At 41.3% G+C, this 24,727-nt stretch overlaps 3 protein-coding genes across 3 annotated transcripts in view; all 3 read right to left on the bottom strand.

The window, feature by feature from the left end:
* Positions 1–5,235, bottom strand: part of SLC4A4 (solute carrier family 4 member 4) — a 240,622-nt gene extending 235,387 nt beyond the window's left edge. Inside the window, exon 1 of the mRNA XM_075150407.1 lies at positions 5,145–5,235. The gene's annotated coding sequence lies outside the window, so the exon portion shown is untranslated. The remainder of the gene's footprint in view (positions 1–5,144) is intronic.
* Positions 532–14,235, bottom strand: DCK (deoxycytidine kinase). The gene is made up of 7 exons (XM_075150408.1): positions 12,947–14,235; positions 11,580–11,698; positions 8,264–8,457; positions 7,341–7,488; positions 5,728–5,843; positions 5,145–5,244; positions 532–1,967 (listed from the first exon to the last, which is right to left on the bottom strand). Exons 1-7 carry the CDS (start codon positions 13,014–13,016, stop codon positions 1,941–1,943), a joined length of 774 nt encoding a protein of 257 aa, XP_075006509.1. The 5' UTR covers positions 13,017–14,235; the 3' UTR covers positions 532–1,940.
* Positions 14,236–14,327: 92 nt separating this feature from the next.
* The window catches only part of MOB1B (MOB kinase activator 1B), a 44,368-nt gene continuing 33,968 nt past the window's right edge, over positions 14,328–24,727 (bottom strand). The window contains exons 4-6 of the mRNA XM_075150409.1: positions 23,856–23,989; positions 21,429–21,592; positions 14,328–20,842 (exon numbers count right to left, since the gene is read on the bottom strand). Of these exons, the coding sequence (XP_075006510.1) occupies positions 20,765–20,842; positions 21,429–21,592; positions 23,856–23,989 (376 nt within the window). The 3' untranslated portion in view covers positions 14,328–20,764. The remainder of the gene's footprint in view (positions 20,843–21,428; positions 21,593–23,855; positions 23,990–24,727) is intronic.

The raw sequence follows: 24,727 nt of genomic DNA, 5'->3' as shown, positions 1-24,727 counted from the left end.
AACCTGCCACAAAATTTCTGTGTGCTCTGTGATGGGTTTAAAAAGAAGTCTTTATTAGAACTCAGACTTGTTTACTCCTTGCAATGAGCACTGTCATTCCAATTCCTGTAATTAAATCCACAATTTTGACAGCTGAAACTGTAGGAATAATTGCACTGTTAGTCAAAATAAGTTGTTACTGTTCAGACTGTTGCCAAGAATGTTTTAAAAGGCTTCTACTATGTGTTTCAATTAAATCTGAACTGAACCTTCATCCATTCCTCCTCACTTGATTTTGGGAGCAAAGACCTTAAAATTTTTTCTTTTACTAGGCAACCTTGAAGTCCAAAACAAGATTTTCTACCATACTATTGCTACATTCCACTGTAACATAAATATTGTACTAAACACTTCTACTGATCAGGGAGTTACACATATGATACATTTTATATAATCCTGTGTCTCTATCCATTGTAAAATCATTTCCAGTACATGAAAACCATCTGAAGCCAGTCACACTGTTTCAGAAATCTTAGAGAACTTGTACACCAAATACACTGAGAACACGTAATCTTCAATTCATCCATTGTACCAGTATTACGTACCAGCAATCTAGCACATTATTTCTTTTATGAGACAAGGGAGCCAACACTATCAAGCATTGAAAAAATCTTTCCAACCACTTTTATTTTTCAGTCAACGGTTAGAGAACGCCAGCACAATTCCAACCACAAAGGAGGAAATTTCATCTCAAATTAGCAGGTAAAACAGGCACCATAGGAGACAATAAAACGCTTTACAATAAAATTTTGCATTCAAAAGCCAACTGTGCAATCATTCACAAAAGTTTGAAGCGGAACAAAGCAGCTCATAAAACACAGTACTTGAGATGTGTACCCTGTGTAGTTTATATTTTCTGCACCTGAAACAGAAGTGGCTCAGTTAATAAAACAAAATGCACTAGAACAGCAGCTACTCCACAAAGGTCTCCCCTTCTTACTACAAGGACAGCCTACTTCAAATATTGCAGTATCTTGTATAAGCACCCAGAAGGCCCAGTTAACAAATAAAGGAGCTGGAACAAAAGCAGGAAGCCACCTCTGACATCCAAAACGTGATTAAGGACATGTTTAGAAACACGTCATTTACAGATGGAGGCCATTTGCAAAATTTTCTTCTTCCTTTTACAGTACCAGCAAGCAAACATACTCCTCTACAGGGAAAGAGGAGTTACCAACAACCAAAACCAGGTTTGTTTTATTAAGAGCTTAAAAAAAGTTTGGGAAAAAAAAAAAACACCCCAAACATGCTAGAGAATGTAAAGCCTCATAATATCCTAGTTGGCAGTGCACAATGAAAACAGATATAAGAATTCATTTGTTATCTACAGAATTTCAGCCATATTTGGATGTTTTAATTCAGTGTATTCTGTGAAGAACTTCATCTATCAAAATCGTCAGACAACATTTTTTTATACCTTACAATATAAAACTCCAGGTTATATTAAAATTCCCTCACCAGCAAAAAATGGTTTTTACTTTTTTCTTCCTCAGAACAATGAGACATCCATTACAAATCAATTCCACTAAAAAAATGCTCAAGAGATCTATGAAACCACCACCTTCTTGAAAATTAAATAGCTACTGGGCACAAATTAAAAAATACAATAAAATACTCCAGAAGAACTTATTGGTCCTATTAGAAACAGGCGCAATATTTGGGAACTCTCAGAATTCTACTATCTTCAGAATTTGTGTGTGTCACTTAATATAATACTGAACAGACCTGCTGATATATTTAATAATTTCCCTATTCACAAAGTTTGTTTGTTGCTCACAATTAAATCAACAGAATTGAGTCCTGCCTCTCCAGAGGCCTTCTATAAAAGCAGAAGCTGTACTTCAGACTTTGATCGCACAGATGTTTGGAACAGTTTGACTCTGCCTGTGCTTCAAAGAGGATTATAACGTGCTCAAAAATTCTTTGACCTGCAAAAAGAAACAAATATTGTCAATCAAACGAAGTATTTATCAACAGAAACACACAGCACTACGTTTACCTCTCCATTGCTTTATGCTTTAGTACTACTCACAGAAACAGGAACTGGGTAAAATAATGTTAAGCTCAGCTATGCCATTTCTTGTCCATCGAGAACTTTTTCAGCCATTGTACCTGTAATTTAGCAGGTACAGAGAGAGACGCGTTGGAATGACGCTCATTCCTTCCCTGGTTCTAAACTACAGCCCTACATCGCAAATGAATTATCTTAAAAGCAGGTCTAACCTTAACATGAGGAAGATAATGATCACCTCAAAAGATCCGTCATTTGGAAAACACTAAGCCACACCCACTACCAGAACACCGTTCATATTTAATGTCAATGAACAACCCAATTCATCAAATGAGTATGTTCCTTGCAATTTGAGGTTGGCAAATAAATAATAAAACAGTACCTAGCAAAACCATAGTACTTGAAAAAAATCCGATACTGTAGAACAATGCCATAAATATTTCAGTGGAACTCTATTTCCAGTATTTCAGGAGTGGCTCAAATGGCTACAGCTACCTAAAAATTAATAGTGAGGTTCTGGTCCATAGAATGCTATCTAGAACCCCGAGCCGGAGGTCCACGATGCTACACAGAGCACCAAGACCCAGTACAGCACCTCAAATAATCCATGCAATTGCATGAGAACTGGATCCAAAACAGTCAGCACGCCAAGCAGCGGGCTAGCATTATGCTTGTGAGCGTGGTCACTTTAGGCAACACCTTAAATCAAAGGTTGCAGGGAGACAACGTGCTGAGAAGGCGCTTCTTGCCACAGGTATACGTGCCTTTTTGTTGTGCCCCCTCCACACCCCCTCCCCAAAAGTAAAAGAGTAATTAGTCCCTCCCTTTAAAGCGTAGGGGGAGGAGGAGGTGGCAGCAAGGGCTAGGCCACCTTTTTTGAAATACAACCACCCAGCAGATACAAGACCCAAGGAATACAGGCTCTAGGCACAAAACTCCCATCTCTCAATTTCAAGAGCATCCTAGCACCTATACTGTGATATAGTCTAAACTGGAGCATTTTCCTCTCTGTCCACTCAAGCTAGACTACTGCACAGAAAGGAATCGACAATTCACTGGAGAACACGGTGTTATTCTTTTGGCAGAGGCTCTCATACACAGAGCGCATCTGTAAAGCTTTTCTCCAAATTCTTGATGTGAAATGGAAACAGATCTTGGATCGCATTCTCCAACTGTGACCCTTCCCTTCCTAGTTCAGGGCTCAAGGAGGTGGGGGGTGGAAAAAAGGTCCAATCCCTTCGCATAGAGAAGGGAACACATAACTGTGCTAATACTCTAATTTGAAAGGTATCACGAGAAAGCCGCCCTCCAAGCTGGAAAGTAGCAACAGTAATACTGCAGGATGAACCTTATCACGATTTACACGCTAGGCATAGTTTCAGGACTGGTCTCTGAAAGCGAGCATCGCAACAGAGGTGAGAAGGAAACACACAGAGTTTGGGGCCCCACTGGACATAAGCGTACACTAAGGGCCAAAGCACCCAGCCTCATAAAGAGTGTAGCAGTTCTGGGACTCCACTTAGGAAATGCCAAAAAATAAGGCCAACACAGGACTTGGGCGGTTCCCAGATAACCTGACAGCCACACAGGAGCAAACTCCTCTGAAATCCCCATTTAGGTGCCTGAGCTTGGCCTTATCTCTTGGTGCAGATGGGAAGCATGTTCACTCCACAGCTGCGATGTCCAGACATTCCATCACTGAACAAGCTTTAAAAGAGCAAATACGATGAAGGCTGGTTTTAATCAGGTGAACAGTTCTACTTCTCAGTGGATAAACTGAGATCAAAGGACAAAGCTGCTTTTCTCATGAAGTAAACAATCTATTTCCAAAGAGCAGAAAAATGTGCACATACCATTGCTAGGGTCTGTAACTCATTGCAACTACTCAAATAAAAGGCAAGTTGTCCTCAGCTGAATCTCACCGTGATTCAAATCCCAGACACCTGAGCAGTTAAAATGTTGGTAGTTTGGCCTAGCTTTAAAATATATATTACACCTTTTAATATATTACACCTTTTTGTGCTAAGGATTAGGTCTTCTTAATGCAAATACAACTCTCAACTTGAATTCTTTTTGTATGAAATAGACATTTTTTTCCATGCCTTCAAATAAAACTTAAAAAATACTTCTGATATATATTTGGCATTACTTCCTAAACAAAACAAAAAGCTACATTTGAAAAGCACTCCCTGAAGTTTCAGACCACTGCTTTTGAGCAGGATTTTGAATAACACTTTAATAAACACAATTGAAGGGAAAAACTTTAATAATAGTGCCAAATTAATAAACGAGACTAAAAATAAGCAGTATTGCAGCAGACTAGAAGGCTGTTTATTATCTGAATGTAACTCCATGACTTAAATATTTTAGAAGGATGATTATACAGTGAAGTAAATCTTTAGAGCAAAGGATCCCTATTTGCATTAGCTGTAGTGCCCTTTGCTGCAACACACTAACCAGACGAGAGGATAGACCATACTCTTTCATTTAGCTAGAAATATCTGCAAAACCTAAAATAGTTTGCCATCGGCTCACTGCTTTGGATCAAAATTCAGCTGCAGGTTCAGTAAACTCATCCTTCAATTTTCCGTTGTAATGGTTTTGTACTGTATTTTCACAGTACCTGGAAACGAAATTCTTTTATTGACTAGCACTCTAAGTTAGACACTTTCACACCTCATACAAGGAAGATTTTACCCCAGACATCCAATTCGGACCTATGGAGCCTTCTTTCTCTCTCCCTCAACAGCTGCCTCATCATACCTGCACAATGTTAGAAGCAGGACGTAGGAAATAAAAGTTCTTTTAAACAGTTGAGAGTTATTTAAATTAGAAATTACATTTGCAAACAATGCTACTAGTGAAAGTTTTCTCAAACAAGCCTGGAATATTTCCTTCCCTTTCTTTTTTTTCCCTTTTTTTTTTTTTTTTAATGCAAAATTAATGTAGGAAATAGCATGAAGAAACTCAGGTTCTAAGTCTAGTCTGACTTTAAAGAACGCTATACGTAGAGATGCAATAAGTATCCTGAATTCATTTTGACATGCTGGCAATAAACCTAAATCATCAGTTAGTTCTGCTTATGAAATTTTACCTTTTCAGTCATGTGATCATATCTGTCCTTTTTGCCTTTGAAGTCTTCATTAACATCTAATGTTAAAATAGGTATTTCCTGTAGATACTCAAAATCTGTTCTGTATTGGGATAGGAACAAAGAAAATATTAGTAGCTGAAAAAAAGCATACATCATTCAAGTCTCTGTCAGCGTTTTCATTGTTAACAATCCCAGGAAAGAACTGCATATATAAATTACAGCTATGAATTATGAATATAAAGCAGCTTGAATTTACAGTGTGCCTTCTAGGATATATTATTGATTCTTGAACATTCTGTTCCCCCAGCACCTAACGTTAAATTCAAGTCTCTATTAAAATTAGTACAGCTGAATCCTCTGCTAGTCAGAGCTCTACGTGAAGAGAAGTCAAGGCACATTGCATGTCCTAGCAGTAATACACATGCTGTAAAGCCAATATTACTAAGGAAGTATAGATAGAAATATTCCCGGAGTTTAACTTTACGTATCATAGGAAAAACTGAAGTTTCACTGGTGGAAAAAACATTATGGAACATCCTTACAAAGATCTATCCATCTTTAAGAAACAAGAAACAAACCCTACCGCAATGTCCTATGCTGAAGCCAACTTTCGTGTTTGTAGTGAAGCTTCTCCAAATATTCAATGGGAATTTCTTGCTCTTCATCTCTTCCACGCAAGTAAATTCTATTTAAGCATTTCTAAAGGCAAAAGATATTTCAAAAAAAAAAAAGATTGGTTGTTTTTGCAGACCTACAATGGAAGTCTAGCTTGCTGAATTTTTTGTTGCCGACCCTTCAATAGTCTTTGCCAAACATGAATATTCAACTTGCTAACTATCTTACAGGCATAGAAACATTATGCCATGTTCAGCTGATGGAGCCCACAGACTACACACAAAATCCAAGAAAGACCCAAGGAAATGTATCACATTATTTCTCCACTACAAGGAAAGTTCTCAAATATGCTCTTTATTAAAAGAAGGGGTACCAGTGCATTGCATGAAAAGAGCACAGAAATATCCATTTCACATCATAGACAGGCATTTCAAAGACTCGTATATCTCTGGCTCTTAGGAACCCAGTTTTCACAAGTAGTAAATCATTTGTTCCTGTCCTGAACACATCCAAAGCCTCAGTAACAAGCCAATCAAAACTGTTTATAACTGTTGTACTTTGTAATTTAAATACACATTCTTGACTTAAAGAGGAAAAAAAAAAGCCCTCAATAGCGAGCCTACTAAAAAAGCCCTCAGAGAAACTCTAGCACGTTACATTACCCAGTTGTTTACACCAACAACAAAGTTGAAAGTATCAAAGTTGGAAGTGAGGAAGTATGGAAGTGACCTCTAGGTTAGTTACTGCAATTACAGCTCTTCTCAACTGTTATGTTTTGCTCCTGTTCATGTAAGTTTCACACTCAAAAGGTATATTCATTATGTTGTGCTCTCCTTTTAAAAAATATTAGATGCCCAAAGATCAAAACATTGCCATGAAGCCTCACATACAGTAGGTGCATTCATCTGGCTTAGCTCCATTGCTCCACGTGAAAGGGAGCACACACGCTCCCCCGAATCAGCTGTGACATTAAATATAAATTGTTGTATCTATCACAGCAATGTTCCTATAGCTATTTAGTACTTTCCTTTTTTTTTTTTTTTAGTTCCAGTGCTATTTTCTGGATTGCTTTTGTCATATATTCTGTTTTTTTAACTAGAAAATCATTATCATCACATTTTATTTAAAAATACACAGGCTAGATTTGAAAGAACATTCTTTTTTTAAGTATTTCCAGACTGTATTAGTCATAACTCAAGTATTATATCTTCACAGGAATACTACAATCTGAACTGAACTCTCATCATTAGGACTCTTACAGTGAAAGATAAGGGTAGCTCAAGATTTTGAGAAGATTATATTTCAAAGAGAATTTCTCAACCGTTTCCTTGCCTGAGACGTTCAAAGCAATCCCGAAACCAAAGATACAGTGATACACAATGACACACAATTGTGACCTTACTCGAGTTGACTGCAAGCATATTCTTCTTTTATCATAAAAAAGGTCTGGAATCATAGTTAAACCCTACATTTTTTTAGGAAAAAAATACTATGGAAGCATAGACAAAGATCAAATTTTACCGACAAGGCAAAGAACGTGTATTCTTATTCTCTGTGCGGTCATAAATTTTTATTCCTCACCTCAGGAGTGGCTCTGAGATAAATGATCCCATCCAGCGCTAGGCTGTGACCAAACTGCGTATTCATCCAATCGTGCCAGTCTTGGTAAATAGTCCATTCAGTTTCATTCATGCAATCAGACTCATATAAATTAGCTGCAAAGATATATCTGTGAACACAAAATAGTTATGTAAACAAAAATTAACGCTTTGTTTGCCTGAAGTACTGCACATTACCTAGAAAAGAAGCTGAGCATAGTGATTCTGTCACTTCTTAGATGTACGCTTGGACCGGAAATAAGCAGCTGGTACCCTCATCCTGTAACTATGTCCATTGCAGTTGCCCATAGCAGTGTCCACAAAAAGCATTAACATTCGCAGCTCAGGTATCTGTTCAGGAATAACCTACAAACCACCACCGTTTTGTATACTGTGGTCATTTATTTACAACGTATTAGAACACAGTGAACACCTAAGGATTATGCGATGGCATTTAGTTATCAAATCTCACCTTCCGAACCCAGGAACACAGGGTACGGCAATATGAAATAGCTAGATCTGTTTCAAGAAGCGTAAAAGAAAACAAGACCAAGTGACAAAGAAAGAAATTGCTTTTGACTCTTCTCGATGCCTACTTCCCTCTTTTCTTTGAAGGGAAACGTGCATGCACAAATCATAAATATCCTACCCGCAAACAATGAGAAACTACACAGTTAATCAAGGTTATACAACAAACTATAAACCCTCATACCAGTAATGTTACTTTGCTGTCAACACCAATGACACAAAGATAACAAACTTCTTATTGAGGTTATTGTGATTCACCAGTACCAAAATTATGATGAAAAGAGGTACAAAACTCAGTCATGCTCTGCTTTTTATTTATTTATGCATTTTAGTTAGGACAATTTTGATCTTCGCTTTAAGGACTTCAGTCCAACATACCTGTCACTGTAGACAGATCGCTCAAAGAAGACCACAGGATTCTCCGCCTCTCTCAGTTTGCCATCAAGGGATCTGAGCTGAGCCCGGATCCTGCTGAGACATGCATACGTCTGGAAAGTGAAAGACCACCTCTCTGGTTTCTCATACATCATCCGAAGCACATTTCTGCCACTCTTCTGTGATGAAGTCAGCTCCTGGTTTTAAACAAATACGGTGACCCTTTAAGTTCAGAAGGTGGACGATTACAGTAAAACAGAATTGCTCTACTATGTTAAAGCTCTTCAGCCTTTACTTCAGGTTCACAATTGCATCACTTACCTCTCAACCCTATTTGTGACACAAGGCATAAATGCCAGTAATGTTATTCCTCCCACGGCACTGAGCTGAATAAGCAACTCTCTGCAATCTACAATGTCAAAGTGCTCAAGTCTCAAAACACTTGGATCACTATTTACAAGCTTTAATAAAAGAACAACATCCTATCAGTACAAAAAGTCAAGAGCATGGCAGAAAAATCCATGCTCCTTTTACTCTGACAAGTGTGAGATTAAAGTTTAAAGTTGAGCTTGCTTTGTTTTTCCATCTATTAATTACAGTTCCTATGGTAACAGCTGCTGATGCAGCATCTTAAGATATGATTATGCTCTTATCTTACCTGGGAGGTTCAGAACAGACTCCAGGCCTCAGTCCGCGAGGAAGATCAAACACCTCGAGACAGCCTCTGAAGCTCATGAAAACGGAAAGCTGCGTGCCTCAGTTTTACTAGAGAACACAGCCTACCAGAGATGACTGCTTCTGTCTGAATCTTTTTGCCACATTAACACCAAATCCAAATATTGACGTATTTTCAAAAATTTAGAGATAGAGGTCAACGCCTAGGTGATAGCAATTAAGATTCTGGAATTCCAGGTTTCGTCCTCATCTCTAATGCCCTGCAACCATACCTACACTAGTAAACCAACCATGCCCAGCATCACGCTCTGACACTGTGGCCAAGCTGCCCGCAAGAGCAATATCCACAGCACTAAACTTTCTAAGCCTCCAAAAGGAGGCAGCTACAAGCAGTGCGCTTTCGGCAGAGTCTCCAGGCTATCCTACTGCCCAAAGCGTGCCTGGGAACTGCTTGGAAGAGTCCCAGCTGGCACGGGACAGAACTCCGCTAGGGACAGGGGACACAGCCTAGTTCCACTATCCAGTATATGCCCCCCCTACTCTGTAATCAAGCAGAGAAGATGCAGCTACAGGGACCTTTCTCAAGTCAGAAGAGCCTTATTTATCAGTTTCACCAGTAAGAAATCAAAGACGTAGAACTATCCTCTGGAAAAGAGTCCAATAGCCTTGAAAAACAATGCATTAAAAAGCACAGTACTAAGCCATCTGAACTATTTCAGCTGCAACTTTCATAAGAACTAACAACTACAAAAGCAGTAAGACACACCTCTTTCTATGATCACACACAAAAATGAACTTCCAAATCTTTTTTTTTTTTTTTTACCTGGTACTGTGGGACAATGAAAGTACCAGCTTTATTAAAGATGGAAAAGTGAAAGTCTACTTTTTGATATTAAAATATATAATAACAGCAATAATCAAGATCTTGAATCCTGATAACTTTTCTCAGAAAAGTGAAGGAAAGGGGGGAAAAAATAGGCAAAGGCCAGTTGTTCAGGCTGTACAACATTCTTAGTATAAACACAACTGGTGCTGTTTTAGGGCAGCTGCTGCTGTTACTGCGTGAATTAGCCAACAGCAAGGAGAACACTACCAGCTATTGACAATGCACACAAGACTGTAACAGACACATGCACAAACAGCTTAACACACCGAGTACAGTCTTGTCTTTAGGAACCTGTGTTTAAGTGTTTCCTGACTCATTTTAGGAGTCACACATAACGTCATATTTCTGCAAACCAGCCAAAGCAGAAGGAGAAAAGAGCAAATTACTCACTCCAACTTCAGGGATGAATACAACGAATTTGAAATTTTATGCTAAGCCTACTGGACCTGACTGGGATGGAGTTAACTTTCTTCATAACAGCCCACACAGTGACGTGTTTTGCGTTTGTGGCTAAAACAGCATTTGTAACACCAATGTTTTGGCTATTGCTGAACAGCGCTTGCACAACACCAAGGCTTTCTCCCTTTCCCACTCTGCCCCCCAGCAAGGGGGCTGGGGTGGGCAGGAAGCTGGGAGGGGCACAGCTGACCCCAAACGCCCAAAGGAATATTCCACACCATATGACATCACGCTCGGCAATTCAGCTCAGGTACTGGGAGAAGAAGGGGAGGGGTTTGTCTTCCAGGGTAGTTGTGGCTCAAGAGACTGGCTGGGCATTGCTCTGCTTCTAGGAAGTAAGCAATTGCCTTCGCATCACTCCTCTCTTATCCTCTTCCCTTTGCTTTTAAACTGTCTTTATATGAACCCATAAATTGTCTCGCCTTCTTTCTTTCCTATTCCCTTCTCCGCTCTGCTGGGGGGTGAGCGGGGTTGTGTGGGTCCTTGGCTGCTGTCTGGGGTCAACCCACCACAGTAAACTTAAAGAAACCTTTAACTTGAAGTTCAAGTCTATTAATCTAGCTCGTTAGCTTAGTTCTTCAAAACAAGGACTTTAGTCTGGTTTTGTATTTGGATTTACTTTAGTATCATGAAGGAAGAAAAAAAAAAAATGAAAGGTGTCTAACTCTGAAAAAACGTAGCTGAGGAAAAGTTAGAACAACACGCCTCCATGAAAAGCTTACATTTAGTTAACCAAAATACATTGTACTTTTTGCCAGATGTAAAAAAGAAAAATCTTCTACAGTTCATCAAAAGCTGTCTACACAGCGATGACTTTGGCCACTAGGCAGCAGCTGAAATGCCAACAGAATGACAAGTAGCTGACAGAAAAAACAACACTATAAACAATTTAGCAGTCATTTATTATTTCCTAGACATTTTAGAGGACATCTTCCAGGAGACCTGGGCAACCCTCTGCTCTCACCTGGTTAGTTCACAGTTACTAAAAGTAACTTCTGCCTAACTTTTTTCCATCCCTCGCTTTTATACGTGAAATTGAACAGGCTTTTACCACTTTTATAATTTATATCCCGATGTTGAGTAACATATATTCTATAATACACTGAGCAGACTGGAAAACAGGAACTCAAATATTAGGATAAGAATCAGCGAAAACGTTGCTATCACATGTATTTTCTGGAATACCTAGTCTATCAGATATATTGGTCTTCTGAAATTAGAAGAACATTTGACTGGTTTTGGTTGTGGTTTTTTTTTTATTTTATTTTAGAAGTTTCACCTTAGTTTCTTTTACCATACCTTGCAATCCTCTTCAGACTTTTGCTGAACATTGCACCACCTAGCTATAGGCTCAGGAACAACTTCCCATTCCTCATCGGCTTGTTTGAGAATATTCACAAATGTCGATTTCCCTGCAGCTGCAGAAGAAGCATTCAGGAAGAATGGCAGTCAAAAAACACCAATAGTATCATTATTTAACTACTATACAACTCTAGTTTCAAGTCCCATAAATGAGTTTCCCACACCCACGTACTTTTGACTTCATGACAAGCATGAATCAGAGACCATCATGTACCACAGATGGTCAGTTAATTGAACAACAGCAACGCTGAATTTAACAAAAATCAGTAATGACAACAAGTCTCAAATCTCAAGATCAATTATCTAAATTCCAGCAAGTTACATTTGCAATTGGAACATCAAGTGTTACACTTTTCAAGATACTTAGTGGTCCAGTCTCAGTCATGAAGTTGCAGTCTTCCTAAATGGTTTTAGGAAGGAGAAGAAAAAGAAAAAAAAAAGGCAAACAATAATGAAAGAAACGTAAAGCAAAAGCGATGGTTTCTCAAATCAAGATACAAAGATGCATTACTAGTTACTTCCTACAGCACAGAAGTCATTAATCTGCCGCCAATTGAAAAAAAAAACAGGAAATTTTAAAAAGAGATACTTAAACCTGACAGAGGCCAATCAGTTGGTTATCGACCACCCAAGTATGTATCAGTAAACAAACTGACACCCTGGCAGCTCCTGTCCTCAAGTTGAAGCACAGCCTCTCGCCAAAAAAAAAGAAAAAAAAAAAAAAAAAAAAAAAAGAAAAAAAAAGAGCATCTCATTTAAAACAGTTAAACAGGCTTCTCTTGTTAATTAGCAGGACTAATTAACATTACAAGTTTCACCTGACAATTTGCATTTACACAGGTGATCTACACTCCAATCAGGAAAAGTGAGGGCAAAGTCTTATCCAGGACTTCAGTGCATCTTTAAGAAGGTGAAGAAGTTAAAAACTGTCATAGAAAGCTTTTCCCCCACCGCCCCAAAGCTCATCATTTTTACAGCATTATTTCCTTCGGCGTCAGCGTCAAGTTTCTGAAGTTATTCATTGGCTCGTTCGCACAATGCAACTCGTCTACCTAACCTGCGTCCCCTAACCTCACCAAAAGCCTTCTTCGGAAGGAAAAGGCGAAGAAAACCCTCGTGGAGCGCCCACGCCGCCATGGCGGGAAGAGCCCCCCCAGAAAGGAGAGACAGTCCGGCCACGAGTGGAGAGGCCGCAGAGCCCTGCCGCCTCTAACCCCAGCAGAGGCCACCGAGCCGCGCTGGAGGCCGCCTCCCCCAGCCCCCCTGCGCCGCCTGGCCCCGGTGCGGTGACGGGCCCGCCTCACCGATGTTGCCCTCGACAGCGATCTTCTTGATCCTGCCCTCCAGCCGCCCGCGCTTGGGAGGGGTGGCCATGGCGGCCAAGAGGCGCGCTCTGCCCGCGGCCGGAGGAGCGGGGACGCCGCCGCCTGCGCGCGAGCCCGTTAACGGCCGCAACGGAAATAACCGCCGCGCTCGCGCCCAGCCCGCAGCCGCCTTCGAATTTGGCGCGCGGCGGGCTTGCGAGCACGGCCCCTGACGTCACCGGCGGCGACAGGGCGGCCAGCCCGCGGCGCCGCGTACGGGGGGGCGCCGGGGCCAAAAAGGAGAGGAAAGGCAAGGCGAGCCCCTCCGCCTTCCGCGGGAGCGAGCGCGGAGGGCGCTCGGCGGGCAGCCGCCAGGGCGGGCGGTCGAGCTCGGCGCAGCGGATCCAGGCAGAGCAGCGGAAGGAGAAGCACATCGATGGGCGGGCGCCACCCCTGCCACGAGTTGGTCGGGTCTCGGCGCGGCGCCGCCCCGGCGGAAGGGTCCCCACGCCCACCGGCAAAGCTGCCTTGCACCCCGACTCGCGGTGTCAGAGCAGGACAAAGGACAGGGAGGTCACGGGCAGGTGCTCACACGCACCCGCTTGCGTTAAAAACCTCCCAGAAATAGCTGAAAGGCGACACGCAGGTTGGATTTAAAGATCAAGGGCGCCGGGTTAGAGGGTTACTGCTGAAAACCCTAAACCACCCGAACTGCCACCCAACCCCTCCTTGACAACCCGTGTCCCAAAATACCGTTACAGCGTAGGGCCGTTTTGGTTCTTGCAGGACCAAGCTCAAGGTGGGAAAATCCTCAAATCCACGGAAGGGGCGCCGGCAGCCAGGCAGTCGTGACCGACACTGCGTACGACGGCTGCCAGCGGCGAATGCCCTCGGCGACAGGACTCTTTTTGCCCGGTCCCTCCACCACGCACCAAACCCGCCATTTGTGGGGAAGGACGTCAAAGCACGGTTTTTAACCGCCTTTTGAACCTGACGGCACAAAGCGCACGCGAGAGACGGCTTACCACGGGACGGGTGTGAGCGGAGCAGGCGGAGGGCATCGGATGCGGGTGGGAGGGTAGGAAAGCTGCAGTGCTGCAGCTGTCAGGGTCACAGGACGCTTTCAGGAGAAAGAAAAAGAAAAAAAAAGGCACCTGTGCTGCCGCGCACCGCCAAAAGCCCAGTCTGTGTTTTTTCGTGTGAAGATGGTGACCCGAGACAGCAGAGCGCTCCGGCTGTGATGGGACACCCTCCTCGTGGCAAAGCTTTCCAAACCACCCCGGGATGGGCGCCGAGATGCACTTAATGCGATACTGAACTTGTTAGCGGCAATCCCGCACCGAGCTCCATCCGTACGAGGTAAATTCATGAAACAAGGAAATGAAAAGGTTATCAGGTTCTTTTATTGCTATTGTGTCTGCCTGCAATACAAATATTCACAAATTCAGACAAGGCAATTACAAAAATCTAATTTTTATGTGTAATGTTCGTATGTGTACAATATACAGAAAAAAAAAATCTATCTACAAACAGAAGATAATTTAGAAACAAATTCAAGAAGGAAATAAAGACAATCATGGTCAAACATAGCTATTTATTTTCTCTTATAAACAGCCTTCAGTTTCTTATCGAAAAAAACCTAGAATTTAAATATTTTGTCCCATCACATACAACAATATGTATACATTATTTACAGCTCTCAAATAAACATGTTGCAGATTTTCAGACATTCAACTTTTTTTTTTTCATCAAAAGCTGTTCTCATTTAAAACTAAAATATCCATCAGTGACTACAAACTGAAGCGATATTGGCACAGTTAGCTTACAGTAAGGGTTCTCATCTTGCATTTTGCATTTTACACTGCATTTTCTCCCATATATTTTAGTATTCTAAAGGAGGAGGAAAGGTTAGTGTTGCTTTCGTAACATCTTTTTTTTTTGCCTTCAAAAATGGCCCTTCTTTGAAACCTCATTCACTTTTATTGCATTCTTCTCTCTCTTCCATTGCACATGGAGGTATGTGCTTCTAGGTACTAAGCAACACAACCACAGCATACCGAAGTAGTAAAACAGCCATGAAAATAAGTGTTCCCTCCGCGACATGTCTCTGAAAAATGTCAGAAGTTGCAAACGTACAAAAATAATGAGTATAGTTTAGTGGCTATAAAAATTAATTTCCCCTAAAAATACAATACTCTATGAACAATTCAGGGAATTGTTCTTCAAACAAAAATGTAATTTGATATTCAGCTAGACTGCAATCTTAACCTGGCAAGAGAAAATTGGAAGAAAAGCAGGAAAATAACAAGGTGTAGCACTTAAAATAACCAATGTTAAGTCTCATCTTACAAGAGAAGATATCCAGGAAAAGACGACAGGCATCCATAAAACTGCTAGTGGTTTTAGTAGTGCAGTTTGGAAAAAAAGACAATCGATATCAGCAGTGAAAGAAATAAGATTCAGTGTAACAGGCAATCTTTTAGTGAAAGAAAAGCAAGGAGCCTGTGTTCGTGCTGCAGCTTTTTAAATAGTCCAACTAAAAGGGGGCGGTTTATATACAGTAATACAGCACGCTGGCAGGTAGGCAGGGGGGAGAGGGTAGCAAGAAAAAGAACGACTATCCAAAAAGGATGTGTTTATAGTAAAATTGTGTCTGGTGATTCAAGAGAAAGGGAGGGGGAGCGAGAAACAGAAAGGAACAATATGAAAGGTAAGTAAAGTCCATAGCAGCAAATAGGTATCCTTACCTGTTAAGTGAGTGTCAGGGAGACTGGGAGAGTGCTCAGTTCCTAAATACTGAATAAGGACAGTTCTCCTCTATATCTTAAAGTGAAAGCAAAAGTTCAAAGCTCTACATTGCATAGTAAGCGGTAAAAGAAACTTGATACTTGCAGACGGGCCGCCTGCCCCTTGAAACCTGTTTTCTCCCTTCATCTACCATTCAGCTACCTGCAACAGCGGAACGTGGCATTTTAATTTTCTGTTTGCATGATTAACTTGTATCCCTGACTTGAATTTGAAAGACTTAAAAATGTTTTTCTGCGAACATAATGAATCCACACCATCTAAACAGTGTCAACATTGGCAACGGTGGCTGAACTTGATGACTTAGCAGAGTTTGCCCCATCCCGTCTCGAGGTAGATGACCTCCTCCAGTTACCACCCAAATCACTGACATGGTCTAAGACGGTGGTAGCTGAAAAACACCACAAACCGTAGAATTTAAGGACCTTATTACCCTGGAAGGCCTCCGCCAGCACTGGCAGCCCAGCCTGGTTTAACCCCTTCCGCTCCCAATAACAACAAAGCTGACAGTTTTTGCCTCAAAGCGCTCATGACACGTGACAGAGTCCATCTGCAACGTGGGCCTACAGCAGCGCGGGGTTTGTCCAAGGTTTGTTTCTCTGGGTTTTATTTGGGGGGCGAGGGGGTGTCCTCCCCCTTCCCCCCAAGAAATGCACTATTTTATAAACACATTCACTCGATCCAGATTCCATTTGTACAACATGGCAACTTCTGTTGAGCATTTCCATGTGCCCTTACTTCAAGGGTGTAAACACACATCAGCTTCTGGTCCCACATCTTTTTGAAGCAAAAAAACAATTCAAAGCTGCAAATATAAACCGCATAGGGATACTAAATCCCAAACACTGCATACGTATCTTTAATGTTGTTATTTTCAAGTGTTGTATAATTAAACAATGTGTTCATACAGCTGTCAGGCAAATCATGATCTCCAAGCTTTTATTACATGCCTAGAAACTGTTCTGTAAAAGTGTTTTCTACTGCCAGATACTAAATACAAAAAATACACTATCCACGTAAGACTAGTTTTTTTACATAATACATTCTAATTCTGATTGGCTGAACTGCAGCAGATGCCTCTGAATTTCTAGAATTAGCTATTTAAAAAAACAAAACAAACAAACAAAAAAAAACAACCCAAAAAACCCCCAACAACAAAATAAAAAACAACGTTCCAAAGCAGAAGTATGCCAAAAATGAGAACTACTGCACTGGTATCTCTCCAAGCAAATCCTCACTTCTAAATATTCTTCTTTTGAATTTCTTGCTGGTACGTGACACCAAAACAATGAGACAGGTTTAAATCTAACGGAGGGTATCGCCTATTTAGCACCTTGCAGCAGGCTTCTGCCATTCTCCCTCTCGTGCCTTGCTGCATGTGGTAACACGAGCTCCAGCACTGGTCGAAAGGCTCCTCTCCCGGAAGCGTTATCAGCACAGTGAACATGCACACGCAGCCTCTTGGGCAGCACTGACTCAACTCAGCAAAGCAGTTTTCATTGGGAAGTTGACAGGCTTTTTAATACCAAACTGCATCTGCAGCGCTCTTCACGCCTCTGTAGCTGGAAGTTTTCAGTCATTAAACACTGCTCAGATAGAAGCACGCACAAAAGGCTGCGTGTGTAAGATCACGTTCTTAAATTCAGCTTCCTACATGACTGGAGTCTGTTTAAAATCGTGCAGTTCAAATTTGGGAGTTAAGCTGCTTTTGCGTAGTCAGGTGGATGCTGACCGCTCCCGTAACTCTGAAAAGACAATTGTCTTCTGCATTATTCACTCCTGAACTAAGAGAGGCCTCCAACTCCGCACCAAAGCTAGCACTGCCACCCTACTGCTCCTTAACCAGGCTGACGTAGATGTCAGGTATGCTACTCAGCTAAAAACAATCCCGCAGCTGCAAAGACATCACGAACGATGCACGCAGTCCGCAGAAGTACTGCATTCCCAGCTACCTTGTCAAACACACCATACAGCACGTAAAAAGGATAGCGCATACCAAAGGAACGCTTTTGCTCCAGCTGTTCAACAGGATGGTACTTGCCCAGTCCAACACATGGGATATTCTGCCCATGGGAGCTCCTTCTTTCTTGCCTGCCCATTACTCGATTCCAGACAGCAGCATTAAGGTGCTACAGCACTGACCGACTCTTCCACTGGCCAGCAGAATTGCCTGGGGAAATCCAAAGTTTGCCAGACCAGATATGTCCTACGAACAGTAGGACTGACAAAAGCATTGGGGTGAATGCTGCAGTCATAGGTGACTTGCAGAAGGAAAGGAAATCGTGCTCGTGCTTCTTGTTTGCTTTTGCCTCTAATTTTCTTACGCCTTGTGCGCGTTTTTCCAATCCCCAACTCCCTGAAGAAGTAACAGACATTGAGTATCTCCCCTCTTTTCTTCCCATATGCGTGTATGCACACGGGAGAGTCAAGATCCTTACTGGCTGAGAAGGGGTAAGACCTTACTCCACCTTTTTTAAACTAGGAGTTCGTAACTAGGAGTTCGTTAAAACATTTGAGGGAAAGCTCTCTGTGCGTTGTCACCTTGACTCACTGTGGAAACTCCAATCCAATCCCAACACATGATGTTAAGTAAAACACAACATAGAAGTCCTTTCCTTTGACGTCCACACATTAAGAGAACTTGGTAATTCTGTATGACATAAAAGCCGAAGCGTAAGGATAACTGAAAGTTTCACTCGTCCTTTGAGCAGATTATAATGGGCAATGACATTGATCTGCAAAGGAGCCAAACACATTCTACATTTTCTTTAACTGTCATGAACCTTCGAATGAAACCAAGGACTGTCTTAATTCCAAATGCTGAACTGCAGGTGTTGTGCAAGCAGCCTCTCTACCCAACACTAGTGTCACCAAACCTAAATTCAGCATGAGCACCACTGCATGACCATTCTTCCCTACGCAACACTCCATGTTCCATTTCTAAAGAAGCAGCAGTGAAACAAGTACACAGTGCCCGTTTCTAGCTCAACACTAGGTTTTCTCAATTGTTCTCAAGTCTGTTCGGGGGGTGCGGGTTGAGGAAAAAAAAAAAAAAGAAGAAACAGAAGAGGTAACAAAACATTCAATTGCTTCTCCAGGAAGCAGTTTAAGCAGATTAGGAGATTTAACTCCATTGAAGAAAACATACTTCTTAAAATAATCTTCAGACGCTTCTGACATACATCACTTCAACTCAGAAGTAGCGATTCTAGTCTCCCAAATGAGTGTATGTTTATTACTGTGCTTAGATGTTTATTAGCTGGCTATACTCATGGCCGCTTACGTATTTTGCAGGTTGCTGCACAGTATTTTCCACTTCACTCAGCATTTTCAGTCAAGCAAAGGCGCACAAAATGTAAGCTCAACTTTTCTGTCGCAAGCTAACCTTGGCTTCACCTGTAAATTTTAGAGGTTCGAGACTCAGCCTAGCGTACACCAGTCAGTTAAGGTCTTTGTGTTATTCAGGTCTAAAAATGGTGCTTTTGTGGAGTCACAGTCTAGCAAAGCCTGGCAACATTAACCACCCAGCGTACTGTATGTGGCAACTAGTGATACCACAGGATAGCACACTGCAGAACCTAATACTTCGAAGATTTCTTTGAATCCAAAATACAGCGGCTTTGACAAGATCCATAAATGAACAAGACAGCTAGTCATACGGGCTTCTGCAATGGGAAACCTGACTGATACGGCTGCAGCAGAAATTTCCAAGTCATCGCCTGTGGATCACCCCAAAGGTTAACTTCTCACAAGCAATTCTCATTTCTGGTTTGAGAAAACACATTGCTAGAGAGGCAAAGACACTAACCCAGGTGGGGGAAGGCCGCATTTTGATTAGGTTTTCTCAGAAACAGAAGATGCACTTACCGAATTACAAACCACTAAAAATTCACCAGTATGTTCCTATTACTTTTCCCAACTGCTGTAGTTCCTTCGAGACGGGCTGCAATTTTAAACGCAGAGAACACCATCATGCTAACATAAATCCAAAGTGGTCCGTGAAATTATATTCCCTCCAAGATACACTTCCTACCACAGAAAACACTGGCCACCAGAGCTCCTCCACAGAGCCAGGCTTTTTATTCACAACTTACAAACATGATTTCACTGGTTATTTTTTCAAGCCAGATTTTTCTTAGTATTACCCCAGTGCATTTTTTTTAATATTGAATATTTTCCCTAACTATATTTGTGCAAACTAATCATTCATCTGGCAAATGCTAGGAAACTTAACAAAAATGACTGACCCAAGTTGATGCTTCCCGGTTAAAAAAATAAAAGCAACTATGAAAAGCCCAAACCAATGGCAACAGACATGCAACTACTTGCTAAGCACAGGTTCTTTGTAATTTTGATACCACCTTCATCGTTTCGCTTTAGCTACTAGAACTTCACCACCACTTTTCTTCATAAGAAATATGTAGTTTTGAAAAATTCTATATTCATCTCTAAAAAAATAAGACAAGTATTTGTATTAAAAGCTGGAGATCATCGATTTCAGTAAGTTATGGCTTTTTTTAGTGTAAGCATATATATATTTTTCTAAAACAAGTATCAGTAAGTGTCCTGGGTGTTAGTTCATATTTTCTGTTTCCAGCAATGTTCAGTATTGTATGTGCTTTGCACCTCAGAAGTGAGTCTGCCAAGGCACTTAGAGAATGTAAGCAAGTCTTTTAGGGACTTCATGAGAACGGGCTACCACTGACACAATACAAGAACCCATGCACCAGCAGAGTCAATCCCCCAACCAAGCATGTTTCCTCTATGAACACTCAGCACCTGCTAAAATTCCACAAAGAATAACAACAATCAAAAAAAAAAAAAGCACTATTTACCGCGTGTCACTAACAGATAAAAGATTTCCCCTAATAAAAGCACAGAAAGTAGATCTTGGCTGTCATTAGTAACAGCACAGGTTTTTGTTTTGTTTTTTTTTAAAAAAACAAATGAACAAAAAACAAATACCACACGCTTGCTTAAAGAAACAAGTGACTTCTAGAAATCCTCTTCCTTTTATCTGTCCTTAGAGGTGAGTTTTTCAATCAGTTCTTGAAGTGGTGCAAGTTCTCTTCTATCAATAAGGTTGAATTCCTGTAACAAGGATGAGGAGAAAGACATACATACAACGTTTTTCATGTGCACCTCAGGTGAGAAGTCTTACTTAGACAGAAGTTATTTGGTAGTAGGCTCTTCGAGTCCAGGCTTAGCCACTACAGCATTTTCCGCCTGTCTGCTGTGAGCTGAATAGCAGTGTTCGACTGCCTAAAGCTTTTTCCCCCACTTAAAGGAAGGAAACTTAAGAAGATGCTCTTTTTTTTTTTAAGGGGAGGGGGGGAAATGTAGCTTTGAAGCAAGCGCACTCTTTTCAGTCTAGCTTCAGATGCCGTCCTCCCTCATTCTTTTGTTGGGAATTAGTGTTCTACTGAATTATTTGGTAGGGAACACTTATCGTTACTCAATTTTGTAGCAAACAAATACTTCGTTGAAAACTTTTCCGTTCTTTGAATGCTTCTAGCAACCAATATACATAAAAATGGAGTAAGACACTATCTTAGTGTCCTGGAGATGTCCACTCTCCTACAAACACACCAGCTGCGAATAAACTGAAGGGGCATTACTTTGACACATGACTTTTTCCAGAATATAATTGTAACCATAATGCTCCTGCCACACTTACCTGAACAAAAAATATAAAGTGCTTGAAGGAAGTGTTAAGGTGTGCCTCTTCCTGTAGCTGGATCACTGGATCAAAGTGCTGGTGATAAATGTGAGCATAAACTCGGAAGAGACGCTTCAAAATTGTCTTTGCCACTGACATGAAATTCTTTGGGAACGGTACACCTAGAAATAAGATAACAGATGGCTTATTTTTAAACGCCCATGCCATGTTCATGTATTTTGAAAACCATTATAACCCAACCCTATCTCTTGCACAAGAGGGGCCGATCTGTTTCACTCAGCAATTCCGTCTGTGAATCACGCCATGTACTCAGGCTGAAGCACGACGACAAGCTCATTGAAAGACCGGAGGGGAGACCAGTGGCTCATGAACTTCTTCCAAGACAAATCTGACTACATATTTATGCTGAGCCCTCCTAGCTTCAGCCTCCAGCTACTAAACCTCATTATGCCTCGGTACAGTTCCCTGAAAAGCCTTCTCTGACCGAGAATCTTCCTCCCTTCTGGAAGGATTCAGATACCCGGAGTTATCTAATGGGCTTATCGATGCCTTCTCAGTACCTGCCTGGCCTCTGACTGCCAATGCAGAAAAGGGGAAGACTCCTGCAGGCTCTGATTCTCACCGATGGCTCCATGCACGTGTTCAAGATAGGGTACTCCAAGACACCTTTGTGTAGGTAACTGAAACCACCTTTGGCATTAGCCGTCGAGTTTTACACTTCTCTTGGCTAAAGTGAAATCAGAAATAGGCTCTCTCCACCCGTCTCGTGCCCAGCAAAGAGACTCCTGTTTCCATCCTGCTCATCATCATCCCTCAGCCAGAGGCTACTGCTTTCTTAACTGCCTGCGTAAGTACTCTGAAACATGCTCCTTTCAGTCATTTCAGTGAAAATGACCCAGGACAGGTAGAATCAGTTTCAACAGCAGATCTTTGTCAGTGCCCAAGTTTTATTAAAATTGGTGAGGAAACAGCAACCGGCTACTGGGAGCAATAATCTCTTTAGTTGACACATCCGCAGACTAAAAAAAGAAATGTATCAACCATCTAAAAAGATTAAACCTGCCTAGCTTCTCATCACGTAGCAGTTTTCCCAGTCAGCTTTTGCACTCTTACCAATTGCTGAAGTCCTGTCTGAAGGCCAGAGGCCCAAGCTGGATGCTGTAGGCCAATCACGATCTCACCAATGCTTTAAAACCCTTGCAATAAAATTTTCATACTGCTACTTAAGCTTGCCCTGCTTACATCACATTTCCTTCATTGGCTGCTGCATCGCATGGGAAGTTCATATTTAGTTGGTTATCCATTGTGGCCTTTAAGTCTCTTTCTGAATCGCTACCTTTCAAAAATACATCCTATTAAAAGAAAAAAGTCTTCAACAAAGTATATGCTGCAGTCAAAGAAAGATCAAGTCCTGATGTAGTCTTTTGAACACAACTTTAATATTAACCGTAACTATTTAATATCATTCCTATTAGCAGCAGACTTCTACTCCAGCTCTGAACTCTACCCTGAAACACTAAAACGAATGCCATCGTACGCCAAGAAACCATGCTCACATCTACTGAGCAGGGAAGATTTAGCTTTTTGTCGCTTCTTCCCGAACTAACCAGCCTTCTCTGCATATCTGCTTAACTGTAAGTAAAAACTAATGCCACTTGATTCTGACAGGTGGCCCTGTTGCTCTGAAGAAGCTTACTGAAAATGTGTCAAATGCTTTAGAAACTATTCACAAAATAAAAGCAATTAAGAGATCTCCCTTTGTTTTTCCACAATGGATCGTAAGCCTATGAGTAGTGGTGTACTGGAAAAGTGACCATTAGGAGCTTTATAACAAATAGTCCTTCGTGTCTCTAGAAGCAGGGTTTTCTTCTTGTTATCGTTTCCGAACCGGTGGTTGTTCATTATTTTCCTCCCGCTTTTCTGAAAGAAATGGCTTAAAAACATACAACTTTCATCTTCACTTGAAAAGAAAAAAAATCATTAACTTAAGATCAAAGATGCAATTCAGCCTAGGAGAAGTTCCTCACGAGGACCAAACATCTTTCCTGCATCAAAAAGCTGCCAGTTTGTACCAATTGCTGGTTATAACATTTTGAGACCCTCTGCCTTATTTCTCAAGAAACAACCCCCTGTTCAAAATGAAAAAACATCAGATTTGATCAACACAATCAGTTATTAAATAGAAACACAACTTCCTGCATTCAAAATTGTGATAGATGTTTATTAGGAGTATTAACACATGGATCAGAGTTCATGTACTACCACATCAATTTTATCTTAAAAGGGCCTTTGTAAGTATTATGTAACCTTTTAAAGTTGCCCTACTCTTTAGTCATTTAGGAGACCTTTTAATGCCATAAGACTTGAATAATCCTGTACAACTATAATCCAAATACATTGTTCAATTTTACTTAATTACTTTACCTATTTTAGAAGGAAATAGCGTTTCATCATCCAGCTGATCCTGGACCCAAGTCATCAGGTAATCAATGTACTTTGGTGCAGAGCACTTAATTGGTTTCTTTATGTTTGTCCCATCTGCCCAGTGGTACTCATATCTGGGTTGGGACGACAACAACAAGACATTTCTTAACACAAGTGAATCATTCATATCAAGGCCTGGAAGGTTGCTCTTCCTGCTCCGCTCCCCGTAATCCCACACCCCCCCAGAGCCCTTCCTTGAAACTAAGGTCCAAATGCTTCCCAGTCGTCTGCAGCTGCTCTGTACCCAATCTCCCCACTGCAACCTGGACTCTCTTCTGCAGTCTGTGAAGGCCTTCAAAAACTTCATCCTTTATAGCACAGCTCATTCATCCTCAGTTGCAACGCCCCTACCAAAATGCACATGGCGGCCTGCAGTCAAACCTGCATCCCTGTACGTCAAAAGGTGCTGTATGAGTAGGTTTCCAAATCCTGAAAGGCCAATAGCTACTTACTCTTTTTTAAAGCTTTTTTTTTCCACCCCTCCAAAAGAAAAACATTATAGCCTGTTGAAGTAAAACGTCAAAAAGTTACACAAGATTCTCACACAAATAAAAGCTAAGCTCCAGGGCTCAAATCCATGAAGGCACCTGACTGATTTCTAATGTGAAATTTCACCCCATCAGCCGTAGCAACAGGCTTCTCTTCACCTCCACTGGCAGAGAAGAACTGCAAAGCGAGTGGCAACGCTCAACACCTGCAGCAGCTGCCAGCAGGACACATCAGACCTCTAAAATCTATGGAATTGCTTTACATTTGAAAATATTCTTATAGATTTTGCATAACTGAAGACCAAACTACATTGCCTCTTGCCA

The sequence above is a fragment of the Calonectris borealis genome, chromosome 4 (genome assembly GCF_964195595.1).
Source record: "Calonectris borealis chromosome 4, bCalBor7.hap1.2, whole genome shotgun sequence".
NCBI classification, from domain to species: domain Eukaryota; kingdom Metazoa; phylum Chordata; class Aves; order Procellariiformes; family Procellariidae; genus Calonectris; species Calonectris borealis.
This window is presented reverse-complemented; position numbering and strand designations above follow the sequence as displayed.

Excerpts from the sequence above, each read along its gene's own strand:
- DCK (XM_075150408.1), bottom strand. The coding sequence starts at position 13,016 with ATGGCCACCCCTCCCAAGCGCGGGCGGCTGGAGGGCAGGATCAAGAAG. Across the intron at positions 8,458-11,579 it reads AGTCTGAAGAGGATTGCAAG|GAGCTGACTTCATCACAGAA; the intron begins GTATGGTAAAAG and ends GTTTAAAACCAG. Across the intron at positions 5,844-7,340 it reads ATCTCAGAGCCACTCCTGAG|AAATGCTTAAATAGAATTTA; the intron begins GTGAGGAATAAA and ends TTTTGCCTTTAG.